Raw genomic sequence first — 15,971 nt, 5'->3', positions numbered from 1 at the left:
GTCAGGAGTTCCATGGGAGAGCAGGCAGTTTCCCAGCCCAAGAGGGAGGAAGATGCATGCTCAGGTTACGTCTTCCCAACAAAGACACACCATGAACTTAAGGTGCCACATCCACGGGAGACAATGGGTCATTTCCCAGTCAACACGCAGAGACCAGTGGGTGCTGGTTCCTCTGATCCAAGGTGATCTCCTCTGGGGAAAGGGGCTACTACTAATTAAAACCTGCTCAGCTTGCTCTGAATTCCTCACCTGCCTGGCCTTTGCTCTATCTAGGGGACTGGCACTGCTTTTTGCTTGTTCAGTCTGCTTGTCTCCCTGGGGATGAAGGAAGGGTGAGGGGACAAGGGGATGCTGTGCTGCAGCCACAGGGCTGGGGATGCTCCCCCAGCCATGGACAAAGCTAGATCCAGTGGCATCATCCCCCACTGATGGTCCTGGTGGCTCTTGCAGACCTGGGGAGCGCCTGGGGGAACGAGAACTGCTTCCTGCAGGCTGAGAGCATCGCCTGGTTTCGTTACCACAACCACCTGGCTGCGACGCTGGCCCAGGCGCACCCCACCTGGTCTGATGAGGACCTCTTCCAGCACGCTCGCAAGTGGGTCATTGCCACTTTCCAGGTGAGGGATAGGAGCCCCCCCGGCTCTGCTGAGACCCTCGATATCCTCCCCAGCATTGGCGTTGACTCAACTCCCCTGTGCCCTAGAGCATCGTGCTGTATGAGTGGCTGCCAACTCTGCTGGGAAGACATGTCCCCGAGTACAGAGGTGAGGGGCACAGCGGGCAATGGTGTGTGGGGAGCAGGGGTGGAGGGACCAGGGAGGCCAGGTGATGGGGTAGGAGAGGGATATCTTGGCCTCCTTCCCCTCCAACCTGGCTGCTGGACCACGGCTGCTGCTCTGCAGGTTACCAGCAGCACCTGGACCCCAGCCTCTCACCGGAGTTTGTGGTGGCTGCGGGGCAATTCCTGGCCACCATGGTGCCACCGGGCATTTACAAGAGGTAGGAGCAGCCTGACGGGGCTGTGGGAGAGCCAGGGAAGTGGCGGTGGGGTGGTGTCTGGGGATGGTCCCTGTCCCTTCCCCATGTCCTGCCCCTTGCTGGGACAGCAAGCCTTGTCAGGTCGGGGCAGCCTTGGCCGGGGGCTGTGGGTCCAGCCCTTCTCTGCTGTTCCAGAGATCTTGAATGCCAGTTCCACAAAGTGCCCAGCTCCAGTGGCTCATTCCCAGCTGTGCGGCTCTGCAACAGCTACTGGAGCAGAGAGGTATGAGGAAGAGAGCATGGGGGGCCTGAGGGTGTGGCAGGCTTGCCAGGGGGATCCTACAGGGATCTGGAAGGGAAACTGGGTGCAGAGCATTACAGCCAACCAAGGGGTGTGAGATCCTCCCCATCCAAACCTCCTCAGATGCTGCCTTCCGCTGTGGCAGGCTCAGACCTCAAAGTTGAGCTGATCTGAGGAAAATGAACTTGGAAGAAGTCCCTGGTCCCCCTATGCCCAGGGTCTGTACCCCTGTGGGCACCAGTTCAGGGGTGTGGGGCTGCCCCACGTCCTTGGTCCTGCGAGGAATCAACTGCTCTTCCCATCTCCCCTCAGAGCACTGGGCTGCTGCAGGCAGAGGATGTGGACAAACTCCTGCTGGGGATGAGCTCACAGATTGCGGAGCGGGAAGACAATATTGTGGTGGAAGATCTCCAAGGTCTGCACTCCCCTTCACTGCAGTTGATACGTTGGTAGGGGACCATCTCCCGGTGCTGTGCAGGGTCTGAGGTGGGGAGGCAGGTCCCATCGCCACCACAATCAGCACTCAACATACACTCAGATCAGCTTCAGCCTTGTTAATGGAGGTGCAGAGAGGCTGCAGGTCATGTTAAGTGTGTCCATGGGACCATCCCAGCAAGGGCATGGAGATGATATCCATGTTCAGCATGGCCCATGGCAGAGGGACAAGGCCAGCCCAGCAGCTACGGCAGTTGGGGTTGCTCCTCTAGCTCTGCCTTGCCATCACCACGGCTTTGAATCCACCCACAGATTACTGGTATGGGCCCTTGAAGTACTCCCGCACTGACTATGTGGCTAGTTGGCTTCAGCGCGGGCGAGACCTTGGCCTGCCCACCTATAACCAAGCCCGGGAGCAATTTGGGTTGGAGCCTCTCCGGAACTGGTCGGCCCTTGCCCCAGAATTGGAGCAACAGGTAACAAGGAACTGTTCTGGGCATGGAAATTGTGTGCGTCAAAGGCTGTTGGGGCAGTCTAGGCAGTAACTGGCTTCTCCAGCAACGTAAGAAGAGGGATATTAGTGCGCATCCTGCCCTGGCTTATTTTCATGCCTGTGGGGCTGTTGCATTGGAGTAACTGTGTAATTACGTGGCATGAATGAATATATACTGCCCAGGTGCTAAGATCCCGTGCTGCTGCGTGCTTTGCTCCTCCTGGAGCTGAGACGCTCCGGGAATGATGCTTAGTTGCTCAAGTCCAAGCCATGACCTCAAGGCTATGTAGGGCTGAGCATCTTCCCAGCCCACAGACGTGTGATGCCTGGGAAATGCACATTCCTCGCTCCTCCTGAGGCTTGCCAAGACTTTCTGATGCCCTGGCAGAATTCCCTCTGCTCATACGTGTGCGGTGGGGATTTCTGGCCAGGTCCTGGAGAAGATTGCTGCCCTGTATGCCAACAACACAGCTGGGCTGGAACTGCTCCCTGGAGGCATGCTGGAGGCTGACGGCTCCCTCTTCAGTGCCATCATCCTGGACCAGTTTGTGCGCCTGCGTGATGGTGACAGATTTTGGTTTGAAAACACCAAGAATGGGTAAATGCCTCTTCCCCATCTGGCAGGCTGCCCACTGCTCTGCAAGCCCCAGTAACACACAAAGAACGGGGCTGGAGGAGCTTCCTCGGTTCCTAAAATGGTGCAGGGACTGAATCCCTCCTGCTGCAAGCCAGTGACACCCAGGGCCACCACCTGGCCCCACGTCTTTTTCCTCAGGTTGTTCACAGCAGAGGAAACCAGGAAGATCCGTAACACGACCTTCCATGACGTCCTGGCTGCTGTCACCCATGCAAATCTCACAGACCTCCAGCCCCACGTGTTTGTCTGGACCAAGGGTGAGTGCTTTGTGCAGCGGCAGGGCACAGAGAGTGAACGGCACCAGCAAGTTAGGGAGGAAAGCGGATGCATCTCGGTGACACAGCTAGTGGCTTCGTGACACAGGGAAAGCATTGAGCTGGCATTTCTCAAGCCTGACACCTGCTATGCCCCTAAGCCAGCAAAACACATGCAAAATGCAAGGGTTGCTTGTAAGCAGGGTGGGCAGCGCTGATGCTGAAAGTGGGCTGAAGTCCAGGCATGTGCATTGCATAACTCCTGGAAGAATCTCCAGATACAAAAATGCAATTGATGCCCTGGAAGGTCGTGCTGGAGTTAAAACTCAGCCTTTGCCTACCCCACACTATTGTGCCCCTCACTGACGTGTCCTCCTCTAGCTCCTTCTGTACACAAGCATGCACAGGTCTGTAGGTTAAACGGATGAGTGACCCGAAACATGATGAAGTTTACAGATGAGTTAAGCTTTGTGTACCATGACTGCATAATGTTGCCTACTTTTGTCTTTAATTGCATCAAGCCCTGAATATGCCCTGGGTGCTGTAGTGCAATGCACACTCCTGCCCAGCCGCTCTGCCGATGGAGTTGTTGTTTAACCAGCGCTGATGGAAGGGCTGGCCAGGCTTTCCTGCAGATGTGGTTGCAACAGCAGCATGAACCACGCCAGCCGGCTTTCAGCCTGGAGAGAGCTCAGGGCTTGCGTCCCAGCACATTTTGTGTTCCCAGCAGGCTAGGAGCAGTGTAGTTCTGTGCTGGTGTGCACTCCTCACCCTGGTGCCCTCCTGTGTCATCCTTGAAATGAGCTTTCCTCTCCTTGCCAAGACCCCAAAAGAGTCCCACTGCCATGCTAGGGGTGAGGTGTGGCCAAACACAGTAATATGCCTTTTCCTCTTGGGATCTTGCCACACCTTTCCCATTTACCAAAAGCATTTTATTTGGCGTACATTCCAGCCCTTGCAAGCTGTTTTTGTTCCCTTGGCATACGTTCCATGCCAATGCACCAGGAAGACTCCCTGGATTTGCAGGATCCAGAAGAGGATGGGCTTTGAGCCCCAGATTGCTGTAGCCCAGTGTGCTTCTTGCTCAGCCCATCCCACTGGGAAACGTGATGGTGCTGAATTCCCCGAGTGCTTGAGTCCAGTTCTGCACTTGGTTGCTGTGGCAGGCAAAGGTTCAACCCAAAAACAAGGGTTGTCTCCTAAGATCTGGAGATTAACTCGAGCATCCCAGCTTTGCAAGGCTCCCTGGGTTACTCAGCAATAAACCCCACCAGCATCTTAATGCGGAGGTTCCCGGGGAGAATGGAGGTGAGATGGATAAAAGGTCCATGACATTCACAGGCTGTTTTCCCCTATGCAGGGGACCCATGCCCCCAGCCCCAGCAGCTGACAGCCCAACAACTGGCCAACTGCACGCCCATGATGGTGCTGGACTACTTTGAAGGCAGTGGCGCAGGCTTCGGGATCATCATCATTGTCCTCTGCTGTCTACCTTTAGGTTTGCCACCCTGTTTCTTTACCCATCTCCTCTTCTACCGGAGAAAGGGGCTGAGCGCCCATGGACCAAGCACCTCCCAGCAGGAGCTGCTGCATCTTGGTCCCTCCTGAGGTCCTTGAGGTGGCAGAGTCCTTGGGCACCAGCAAGGAGCAGGGCTTTCATGGAGCAGCCTTGCATTAAATAAATTCATGCAGCATTGAACTGGGGTGACAGGGAAGAAATAAACCCCTGTCTGCCCCAATCGCACAGGTGATGCTGCCAAAGTGGAACGAGCTTTGTGACATCTCATGCCGCCTTCTCCCTTGTATCCCCAGTGACTCTGTTTGTTGCCTGGATCGTTGCTGTTCTCCGCAAGAGAGATTTCAAGAAGCTGCAGAAGAAGCAGGGCTCCAGTGTGCGGAGGGAGGTGACCAGCGAGGCGATACATGGTGAGTGGCACTGTCAGTCCTGCCACAGTGTCTGGTGATGCTGCTGAAAACAGCACAGGGCTGAGCTTGGAGCTTATATGCAGACTGGATGTAAGGAGAAACTGTTTCCCCAGGAGAACAGTCAAGCAGTGGAGCAGGTAGCCCAGAGAGGTTTCACAGTCTCCATCCTACCCAAGATCTGACCAGATAAAGCCTTGAACAGACTGGCCTGACCCTGTAGCTGGTCCTACTTTGGGCAGGAGGTTGGGCGAGAGACCCTTCCAACCTGAGTCCTTTCCAACCTGAGCCATCCTATGACCCTCTGATTCCAACCCTCTCCAGATCACACCTTACCTGAAGGAAATCTATGTAGAGTAATTGCACCGGTAGCTCCAGGACAGGGACTGTATTTCCTTGTTCCAGACACTTGAAAAATCCTGCCTCCTTGCTCCATGGTCTGTACTCCTCCTGTCTCCATGCACTTAAGCTCTGCAGTTGGGAGATGATAATTTTTCCCTTAACATGTGCCTGGTCATGAAATCACTCCCAAACTGCATTTGGTGAAGGAGGTGCTGGGATGAAGATGAGCCCAGGTGCACCTTTCCAGCTGAGTCCTGTGCTCTCTCCCATCAGCCATGGAGTGGCACGGTCCCAAGACTGACAGCTCTCCCGTCTACATTCAGCTCCAAGCTGACAAAGTACTCAAAGTGCTGGATGGGAGAGGGTCTGTGCTCCGGAGCATCAGCCTGAAAGCCCATCAAAGGGTGGAGGTGATCGTCTCCAGCAACAAAGGGAACAAAGCTCTGCTCCTGAAGAGCCCCAAGGAGTACGACCTGGTGAGTACCATGATGCCTGGGGTATGATACCTTTCCCTGGACCCTCCACAGTCCTCTGATGCTGGTCACGTACACCCTGCACCACTCAGTTCTGGGCATTGGGAGCAGCATAGGTCCCTGAAGGGTGGCTGTGGCCTCTTGAGAACCACCAGGTCCAGCTCATACCATGGAGTGACCACTATGGTGAAGAGCTGCAGCACTCATGTCCTGACTGAACCTCTGCTGCGCACAGCCATTCTGTGGGGTTTTTTTTGCAGGTGCTGCTTTTCGGCGAGGAGGCAGAGAGGAGCAACTTCCTTGGGAAGCTACGAGGCTACTTGGAGGAGAGCGGCCTTGACCTGCATATGTCTGAGATGAAGGAGCAGAGCCTGATGAAATGGGCAGTCACCCAGGAGCAGAGAAAACAAATTCTGGAGACTTTCTTCAGGCACCTGTTTGCTCAGGTATGCAAAGGTGTGGCAGGCTCTGATGCATGGAGGAAGGTATTTCTGTATTGATTAAGCGATGAATGTTGCTGTTGTTCCTCTCCATAAGAGCTGGTAAGCCATGCACAAGGAAGCTGCCAATACTTTCAGGACCAAGGGACATTATCCCTCCCAGAAGACAAAGGGAGTTCTGCTGTGGTGATATAAATGTCTAAAGTTGCAAAGACACTTTTGGATGATGTAAGTGAGGTCTCCATAATGGTCAGTGGTGGTTAATGTGAAAGCTACATTGTGTAGGAGAGACACAGGACTTCCCTATAGCATCTGCCACGAGTTCTGTGCCAGGGGAGCCACCGGTCTTTGTGCAATAGGTCAGGCAAGTGAACTCCAACCTTCTGCTCTGCCAGCACTCATGGGATTTCTTTTGTGGGACACAACCTGCAGGTGCTGGAAATCGACAGGTCCAATGCCGGAGAGCTCAACTTTGAATCTTCACAGAAGGCAAAGGAGTCTCTAACATGTGAGCTGAGCAGGGCTGAGTTTGCTGAGGCCCTGGGGCTCAAAGCCCACTCCATGTTTGTGGACTCCATGTTCTCCCTGGCCGACAAAGATGGCAATGGCTACATTTCCTTCCGGGAATTCCTGGACATCTTGGTGGTCTTCATGAAAGGTGGGAGCTGGAGCTGGTTAGTGTCTTCATCTGTTGCCCTCAGTCCTGTTTCTAGTCTCCGACATCACTACCAGCAGAGTGAGGGACAAGATCCATCTGGCAGGTCAATCTGTAGATACTCCTGCAGATTAAAATTCCCTTCACTTAGCTTAAATTTGAGTTATGGGACAGTGACAATGTAATTATGTTTTCTGAAAGGCTGTTCATGAGGGGAGCTATCTTTCGCCACCATAGGCAAGTCATCCCTGTATCCTGAATGGACCATGCATCCTGTCCTTGAGAGATGATAACTGTGTCTGATACCATATCTGATCCTCCCTAAATGACCACTGGAAAAGTGGATTCATAGATGGAGGTGGTGAATGCCAGATTCAATCAAAGCAACTCCCAGAAAAATCATTGCTGTGCAAAAGTACATTTTGGGTTTGCAAAATAATGCACAAGAATGAATGTGTATCTACCCAACTTTTCACCTTGCACTTGAGAAAGCCAAGTGGAAGGTTGGCACGCTATTCACATTCAGTCACTATTCAAGCTGCGATCAGCAGTGTGCTTTCAGTCTTTTCAGAGCTGCAGGTCCAGACTCTCAAAGACAATTTTTGAAAGCATCTTTGTTGATGAAAATAGGATCTTGTTCTCACTTCACCTCTCTCTCCCCCCACCAGGGTCCCCAGAGGAGAAATCCAAGGTGATGTTCAGGATGTACGACATTGATGAGAATGGGTTCCTCTCCAAGGAGGAGTTTCTGAGGATGCTCAGGTACTTCTTCTCATTCTATCTGTTTTCACAATGTCTGTAAACATAGATGTCTTCAGAAGCAGCTCCCAGTTTCTGTGCTTCAGTCCCCAAGGGTGCTATGTGAGAGCCCATGGGCTCAACACTCACAACCAAGAGCCCATTTCTCTCATGGTCTGGGGCTCTGCCTCATCTTATTTGAAGGACTCAAGTTGTGGTCCTCTGAAGTTCCCATCTCCCTTCCTTGCTCCAGGTCCTTCATCGAGATCTCCAACAACTGCCTGTCAAGAGACCAGGCAGAGCAGGTGACTGAGTCCCTGTTTCGGGCATCAGGGTTCCAGGACAGGGATGAGCTGACATGGGAGGATTTCCACTACATGCTGCGGGACCACGACAGTGAGCTTCGTCTCACCCACCTCTGCATCAAAGGTCAGTGGGCATGAGCACTGCATCACCCCGGGCCCTGCAGGGCTAGAGGCGATGGGCAACACCCAACATGTAGCTCCCAAATCTTGTCCCATCAGTCTCTCCAGCCCAGCTGCAGTAATGCGGTATCCGCTGTCGCTCCATGTGTGACCCTTTTGGGTCAGCTCAGAGCCTCTCCCCACCAAACCCCTGCCCAGGGGAGATGCCTAAACCTTGTCCACCACATCTTGCACACTCTGAATGGCTGTTTGTCCTTTTGGTTTCTCAAAGGTGTCCCTGAGGTGCTCAAGCAAAACCTGCACAGCCGTGTCTCCTTCATAAAAAGGAAAGAGCTGAAAGGGTAAGCTCTCCTCCTTAGTCTTGCTGCTGCTGCTATTTCTTTTTCTCTTTCTGCCCTGATGCACACCCATCCTTCACCTCCAACAAATGCTCCCACCAGGTGTTCACACGCCCAGTGCTGGGGAAGGGGGACAACTGTGCTGGGAAATGCCTGCGAGCAAGCCGGATGCTGCAGTGGGGCTGCTGCCCTCCTCCCCTGGCACCCAGGAGGGCAGAGGGGAGGAACTGCCTCCTGCAGAGCCCCCGTTGCATTCACTGCGTGGGGGTGGGAGTCCTACCTTGCTTTTCAGAGGGGCGGGTTATCTTGGAGGGAATCCAGCCTGTGTACCACGCAATTAAAATTAGCGCAAGCAGGCTTTCAGGAAAGAGCTAGACACCTTCTCAGCTGAGCCTGAGATGGAAGGTGGAGAAATGGCAAAAATTTTGGCAAGCCCTTCCTACAAGTATAGTTTTGGCATAGACATAGCTCTATTTCCAACAGAACCATCTCAGAAGAGGAGAAAGACCCAAACCTGGACACTGTGAGCCACTATGTGGAGCGAGAAGGGCGAGAGCTGAGGAAAAGACCAGGCAGAAAGTGAGTGTGCCCTCTCCTCGCCGGGCATGCTTCTCGGGTTCAGGTTCAGCCTGTTTGCTGTTTCTCACGTCTCTGTGTCAGACTGGGTAGCCCTTTGGTCAAATGGCACTGCTGCAAGGACCCAGCACTCCCATGACTATGATGCGAGGTAGGGAGCAATGCGAGACCATCCCTGCAGGAGATGCCCCAGCCCAGGCAGGCACATCACAGCCTCTTGCTGGCTGAGGAGCTAGGGGAACAGCCCTGTCTCAATGGGGATGGTGCGGTAGCTGGATCTGGATGATTTGTCTCCATAAAAATAAAAAATGAGGTGGCCAACTCCAGAGCCCAGAACAGTGGTTTTTAGAGTGCATACCTTACCCGCAGAGAGGAGCTTTGCCTGGCAGGTCCTGCCTGCGCTCCTCTGCCCCTTGGGACACTGCTGGTTCACCTGTGGGTTGCCTGCAAGAGCTACAGGAGAGGCTTTGATCCCCACTGCTGTGGCAGTCGCAAATATTTCTACAAGGAAGCACTTAAGTGGTTGTTATTCACAGCCAGAAGATCCTGATTTGCCTTAATAGCACCAAGGACCTTCCCCTACCCTGGGATCAGTTTGGAGGGTTGAATGAAATGAAAATTGAAAATTATCTTTTACAGTTCTTAGCTACAGTTTCATTCATGAGTCCCTGTCTGTACATTTGTTATCAGCTTTCAAAAACATGTAGACTGCAAGATGACTTGAGATCAACTGCTGACACTGTGCTCTCCCATCACCAGTGTGCAGAAGTGGTCACAGTGCTGTACAGGGAGGAAGACCCAAATCTGGGCAGCATGGCCCTGAGCCATACCATGCCAACTAAACCTTGAAATGACACCAGCCCTCTTGTATTTGCCAGGGTTAATCAGTACCAGCTGCATTTGTACACTGAAGCGCAACGGAAGAAGTATGAGCGGAACAAAGTTCAGCAGAAGATCCAGGAGTTCAAGCGCTTCATTGAGAATTACCGGCGCCATATCGTCTGTGTGGTCCTCTTCTCTGCCATCACCGCTGCTGTGTTCGTGGAGAGAGCCTACTGTGAGTGCTCATCCAGCCCTGCCCCAAACATGGAGGGGTGCGTGGGCTTGGCTCCTCAAAGCTGATGGTCCCATGGGGCACGCTGGGGTGTGAAAGGTCCTGGCACAGCTTTGGGCAACAGTGTTGGTCCTCCCCTGGAATAACCAAAGGATTACTGAGGTTGGAAGGGATTTCTGGGGTGGTCTAGTCCAATGCCCTGCTCAGAGTAAAGCCAATTTCAAAGCTGAATCAGGCTGTTGAAGGCCTTGTCTAGAAAAGGTTTGAAGAGCTCTGAGGCTGAAGATCCCACCACCTCATTGGGCCTGTGCTAGTTTTTGACCATCCTCCCTGTGAAATGTTTATTTTACATCAAACCTGAATTTCCTTCAGTGAAACTCGTGCTGTTGCCTCTCATCCTTTCACTGTGCACCTCTGAGAGTTTGGCTCTCTCCCCTCTGTAACACCCAGTAAGTGGTTGCAGACAGCCACAGGGATTTCCCTGACCCATCTCCTCCAGCCTGAACAAGCCCATTTCCCTCAGCCTTTCCCCTATGTGACGTCCTCCAGCTCCCACCCATCCTTGTGGCCTCCACTGGGCTCCTTCCAGTTTGTTGATGCCTCTCATATTGGGATACCCGACTGAGGACACAGTACCAAGGTGCAGTTTCACAGTGCCCGGCAGAGGAGGACAATCCCCTCTCTTGACCTCCAAGGAGACCCTGTCACCCAGCAGCTCTAGGGGGTCTGACATGGAGAATCCTGCCCCTGTCCTCACACAGTCCCATCCCTGGTGACCTTTTCTTAGTGGAGCCACACAGGTGGCTGTCCCCATGTTGCAGGGGAGGTCATGGCCCTCAGCACTGGAGACACTGATGCCACCTCCACTCTCTCCCCCCAGACTACGCCTTCGCATCCCCCAGCACTGGGATCGCACAGACCACCTTTGTGGGGATCATCATCTCCCGGGGATCGGCTGCCTGCATCTCCTTCATGTACTCCTACATCCTGCTTACCATGTGCCGCAACCTCATCACTGTCCTGCGAGAGACCTTCCTCAATCACTACATCCCCTTCGATGCCGCTGTGGACTTCCATCGCTGGGTTGCCATGGCAGCCCTGATTTTCTCAGGTAGGTGGGTTGCTGGGGGATGTGCCAGCCATGAACCACAGCTAAAGCAGGAGGACCAGCCCATCATGGCACAGCAGGACCAGGCAGAACCTTGAAGACCCATATGAAGCCTGCAGAGACATAGATACTTTGCACCAAAAAGGAGGAATCACCAGGGCCCTGGGCACATCAGCAGGGTCTGCCGCATATCCATCCACAGCAACAGTGATGCTTTGCTGTCTCTTACAGTGCTCCACACTGCAGGTCACATAGTGAACGTCTACATCTTCTCAGTCACACCTCTCAGCGTGCTGTCCTGCCTGTTTTCCAGTGTCTTTATCGATGATGGGTAGGTGAAATTTTAAAGCACAGTCCAGAAAAAGTGTTCTGGGCATGGACAGAAATGAAAGTGGAAACCAGGAGTTTGCTCTGACCACTCCATGGTGCAATCTCTTGTCCCTCTCCAGGTCACAGCTCCCACAGAAATATTACTGGTGGTTCTTCCAGACTATTCCAGGTGAGACCACCCAGCAGGCAGACCTGCATGCCCACGCCCAGAGTGGGCAGCCCTCTGCCAAACCCAGAGGGAGCCCTTGGGGGGCTGCCCTGACCCACCCCCTGGGACCTCCCAACCCCTCCTCTCACAGGCATGACAGGAGTGCTGCTGCTCGTGATCCTAGCTGTGATGTACGTGTTCGCCACCCACCACTTCCGACACGTCAGCTTCCAGGGCTTCTGGATCACTCACCATCTCTACGTGCTCCTCTACGTCCTGGTAAACCATTGGGGCTGGGAGGGAGGGATGGTGCCAATACACCTCAAGCCTATGGGTCAGCCCAGCTGATAAGATGAAATAGCTATGGAGGTCCCAAGGGAGCTGGTGGCCTCAATTCTGGCTCCCTGTTGCTGCTGAGCTGCCACCAAATCAGCCACAGGGCGATAGCTTGCCATGCTGAGCGCCGAGCTGATGGGGGCTGCTCCCTGCTCAGGTCATCATCCACGGTAGCTATGCACTGATCCAGCAGCCCCGCTTCCATGTCTACTTCATCATTCCGGCTCTTATCTACAGTGCGGACAAGCTGCTCAGCCTGAGCAGAAAGAAGGTGGAGATCAGCGTGGTGAAAGCTGAGCTCCTGCCCTCAGGTACTATAACATCCCTGGCCGTATGGCACTAGCACAGCCCAGGCTCTTTGCAAAAGTGTTGGGGGCTGCAGCAATGGAGGAACCTCCACCACTTAATGTCTTCACCTTAACTAAGTCCCCATCCTTGTCCCCCTCCAGGTGTCACCCACCTCCAGTTCCAGCGGCCGCAGGACTTTGACTACAAGTCCGGGCAGTGGGTGCGCATCGCTTGCGTGGCCCTGGGCACCACTGAGTACCACCCCTTCACCCTGACCTCAGCACCGCATGAGGACACGCTGAGCCTGCACATCCGGGCCGTGGGGCCCTGGACCACCCGCCTGCGGGAGCTCTATTCCCCAGAGAGCCTGGCCCTCATTGGCAAGCTGCCCAAGGTGAGCCCTGCGCTGCTCTTCTGGGGATAGGGACGTCTGAGCCTGAAAGCATCTCGGCAATGGGTTGTGCCCAGCCTGGAAGGTGGCCAAGAACTGGGCAAGCAGAGGCAGGAGATGCTCTGCTGACAGCTGGCTCCCTTCCAGCTCTATCTGGACGGGCCCTTTGGGGAGGGCCACCAGGAGTGGAACAAGTTCGAGGTGTCAGTGCTAGTGGGAGGAGGCATCGGGGTAACACCCTTTGCATCCATCCTCAAGGACCTGGTCTTCAAGTCATCCATAAGCTCCAAGCTGCTCTGTAAGAAGGTAAGAGGAGGCATCTGAAAGATAAGAGCCCTCCCAAGACTCCTCCTACTGTTGCTGGCCTCTTTGGGGGTAAAATCCTCCATGATCCATCTGGGAAGGAGCCCCACGGACATGCGTAAGGGTGCTGGCCCCACTCTGAGCCTCATCCCCATGTGCTGCAGATCTACTTCATCTGGGTGACGCGCACGCAGAGGCAGTTTGAGTGGCTGGCGGATATCATCCATGAGGTGGAGGAGGCGGACAGGAACGACTTGGTCTCCGTGCACATCTACATCACGCAGCTGGCTGAGAAGTTTGATCTGCGCACCACCATGCTGGTGAGGTGGCCACCCATTGGGGAGGCAGCCATGCTGTGCTGGGCCATGCTGGGCTATCTGACATGCACTGCGCTCTCTTCCAGTACATCTGCGAGCGACACTTCCAGAAGGTGCTGAACAAGAGCCTGTTCACAGGACTGCGCTCCATTACTCATTTTGGGCGCCCTCCCTTCATACCCTTCTTCAAGTCTCTGCAGGAGGTGCACCCCGAGGTCAGTGCCCAGCTCGAGACAGGAGGAGAGGCACCCACAGGCCAGTGTGGAGGACTGGTCCCAGTCTGTCCCTGCGGTCCTGGAGACCTGGTGGCATCTGCACCAAGGGAAGGGCAGAGGGGGCATGAACCCCACTCTCCCTCTGGAGCCAGGATGAGCTGCAAGAGTCAGCAATGCCCCATATCAGCCAAATAACCCCTGCTATGGTGAGACCCTGACTGCAGCCACTGCCCAGAGCTGGCAGAGACCCTGGGGGATCCCATTCTTCCTCCATGGCCCCCACAGGTCCATGGGGAGGTGATATCCTTCCCAAAAGCCTCCTCAGGCTAGGACAGACTGCTTGGGCAGCATCCATGCCCAAAGCTGTTGGAGGGCAAGGGGCTAAGGGGGCTGGGCTAGGGGGAGAGCTGGTGCTGCTGGGATTGACCCCTTCGGCTCCCTCCTTCCCCAGGTGCAGAAGATCGGGGTGTTCAGCTGTGGCCCACCTGGCATGACAAAGAGTGTGGAAAAGGCTTGTCGGCAGCTGAACAAGAAGGACCAGACCTACTTTGCACATCACTATGAGAATTTCTGACCTTTCTCCATGCCATTTCACCTCCAGGCTGCTGTCGTCATTGGAAATGTGTATTCAACCCTAGCACGTGTGGCATTGCTTCAGGTGGTCATGGTCTTGGGCTCCTATCCACCACCATCCGCAGGAGAAAGGCATCCATGGTTGAGAGCATGGATGCCAAGACCTGCAGAACTGAGATCAGCACATGGTGCACCAGTAAAGCGTTGCCATCCCAGCATCACCCCACACAACCCTAGTGTGAACCCTTGAGTGCAGGGCATCCTGCTGCCATCCACGCACTCCTGCAGCTCTGTGCCCACGGTCAGGTTAGCATCTTCCAATCCAGAAAACCCCATGTTCCAAGCTAAGCCCAGCTCTGCCACCTTAATCCTGTAAGACAGAGCTCTCCCTCTGCCAGGTGGCTTGGGGAATGTCTGTGAACAGCTCTGGGGAACAGCTTGGTGCCTGCACAACCTGAATTCACAGCACTTTGCCCCGAGACCCGGGTTGCACACATATGGGGTAAGGAGTCAGTGAGCCCCCTGCCATCCCTTTCCTTGAAACAGGCTCAGCTTTCCTAACGCATTCGTTTGTGCCTGCTCGTTAGCATTCTGAGCCTTCCCTGGATTTGCGTAGGGCCTTAGTTGTGTTTGTGTTGGCTTCTTTCAGCAGCATCACTGTCCTTCGATCAGGGATCATTTGTGCTTATTTAACTAACACCTGGCTTTGCATCGCTGGGCTGCTCCACTCGCAGGCTGTGATTGAGTTTAAATAAAGCTGATTGAAGTTTTAAAATGCTTTCTTGGCTCCTGTAGTTGGATCTTGGTCACCTAGAGACTTGCAAATCTTGTGGCATTGCGCTGGCATTGCTCCTGTTAGAGTATTTATGCCAGCCCACCAGGAAATAGGCTAAACAGGAATGAGCTTCCCCTGCTCTGGTGATGCGGGGAGGGGTATCAGATTCGCGCCTAGGCACAGCCCCAGAGATTGTGTCCTACCAGAACCATCACCCCCAGCAATGCCCCCACAGTGGCGATGCACCCAGCAAGACCTGGCATGGGAGCAAATTACAGCCAAGGACCCCAAAGAGGCTGAGCTGTGGAAATAGCTTCAGCCCTCGGGGTGTTAAACAGCACTCCAAGACCACAGGGACTAGGTCTCCATTTCCCAGTAACAGGAGGGTCTTGTGATGGCCAGTGGTCCCCCAGCCATGCCAATGGGACCCCCCCCCAGCACAGCAGTTGGGGGCCAGGAGAGCTCCAGGGCTCGTCAAGAAGCCCCAGCCTACACCCACTGCAGAAAGCTGGGCAGCCTTCCCCTCCCGCGGCCATCACACACCCTTCAGCAAGGTGCATTTCAGCAATTCTTGGACGGGCTCTGCTACCACCACATCTGACCACAGAGCCAGGCTCCCAGGTAGGTTTCAGCGACCCAGGCTGACACAATAACAACCCAGTTTACTCTGAGTGCTACTCTGACCGCTTTTCCTTCTGGCTATGGGAAGTTCCCCTGGGTTATGTCTTAGCCCTGTAAAACACAGCATGGACTCGCAGGTTTCTACCTCTGCCAAGATTAACTTAGCCACTTCTGCAATAAATACAAGCTTTGATTTGCAAGCAGGTGGGTCGTTTAAGGTTTTATGGTCTTGTCAGCATTGAGGTCACCTCCAGCCTGGGGAGACCCAGCAATGCAACAACAGCCCAAGGGTCTGCACAGTCCCCAGGGCCCAAACCACCCACCCAACGCTTTAATGCACACAGACACATTAATTAACAAGGTAGCATTTATTGAGGAAAGTTCAGTACTGGCCCAAGAAAGGGACTGATTTCTCAGTACTAAAATCAACATTACTGTAATCAAAGATTAGATTTTGTTGTCTCCAACCTGCTACCTCGTTAGTACCTCATTCACGGCTCACAA

General features: G+C 54.1%; 1 protein-coding gene across 1 annotated transcript in view; it reads left to right on the top strand.

Annotated features, from left to right (window-relative positions):
- Positions 1-14,072, top strand: part of DUOX2 (dual oxidase 2) — a gene marked incomplete at its 5' end in the record, with an annotated part of 17,798 nt that extends 3,726 nt beyond the window's left edge. Inside the window, 28 exons of the mRNA XM_009699362.1 lie at positions 451-617; positions 704-764; positions 903-999; positions 1,174-1,261; positions 1,592-1,694; positions 2,027-2,190; positions 2,639-2,805; positions 2,983-3,101; positions 4,459-4,596; positions 4,911-5,024; positions 5,637-5,839; positions 6,097-6,282; positions 6,709-6,934; positions 7,600-7,693; positions 7,923-8,098; positions 8,366-8,435; positions 8,916-9,011; positions 9,887-10,065; positions 10,943-11,173; positions 11,402-11,501; positions 11,620-11,669; positions 11,800-11,927; positions 12,142-12,295; positions 12,434-12,666; positions 12,811-12,969; positions 13,131-13,286; positions 13,370-13,498; positions 13,950-14,072. Of these exons, the coding sequence (XP_009697664.1) occupies positions 451-617; positions 704-764; positions 903-999; positions 1,174-1,261; positions 1,592-1,694; positions 2,027-2,190; positions 2,639-2,805; positions 2,983-3,101; positions 4,459-4,596; positions 4,911-5,024; positions 5,637-5,839; positions 6,097-6,282; positions 6,709-6,934; positions 7,600-7,693; positions 7,923-8,098; positions 8,366-8,435; positions 8,916-9,011; positions 9,887-10,065; positions 10,943-11,173; positions 11,402-11,501; positions 11,620-11,669; positions 11,800-11,927; positions 12,142-12,295; positions 12,434-12,666; positions 12,811-12,969; positions 13,131-13,286; positions 13,370-13,498; positions 13,950-14,072 (3,911 nt within the window). The remainder of the gene's footprint in view (positions 1-450; positions 618-703; positions 765-902; positions 1,000-1,173; positions 1,262-1,591; positions 1,695-2,026; positions 2,191-2,638; positions 2,806-2,982; positions 3,102-4,458; positions 4,597-4,910; positions 5,025-5,636; positions 5,840-6,096; positions 6,283-6,708; positions 6,935-7,599; positions 7,694-7,922; positions 8,099-8,365; positions 8,436-8,915; positions 9,012-9,886; positions 10,066-10,942; positions 11,174-11,401; positions 11,502-11,619; positions 11,670-11,799; positions 11,928-12,141; positions 12,296-12,433; positions 12,667-12,810; positions 12,970-13,130; positions 13,287-13,369; positions 13,499-13,949) is intronic.
- Between the last annotated feature and the right edge of the window lie 1,899 nt (positions 14,073-15,971).

Source organism: Cariama cristata, unplaced genomic scaffold (assembly GCF_000690535.1).
Source record: "Cariama cristata isolate BGI_N322 unplaced genomic scaffold, ASM69053v1 scaffold44004, whole genome shotgun sequence".
Classification (NCBI taxonomy): domain Eukaryota; kingdom Metazoa; phylum Chordata; class Aves; order Cariamiformes; family Cariamidae; genus Cariama; species Cariama cristata.
This window is presented reverse-complemented; position numbering and strand designations above follow the sequence as displayed.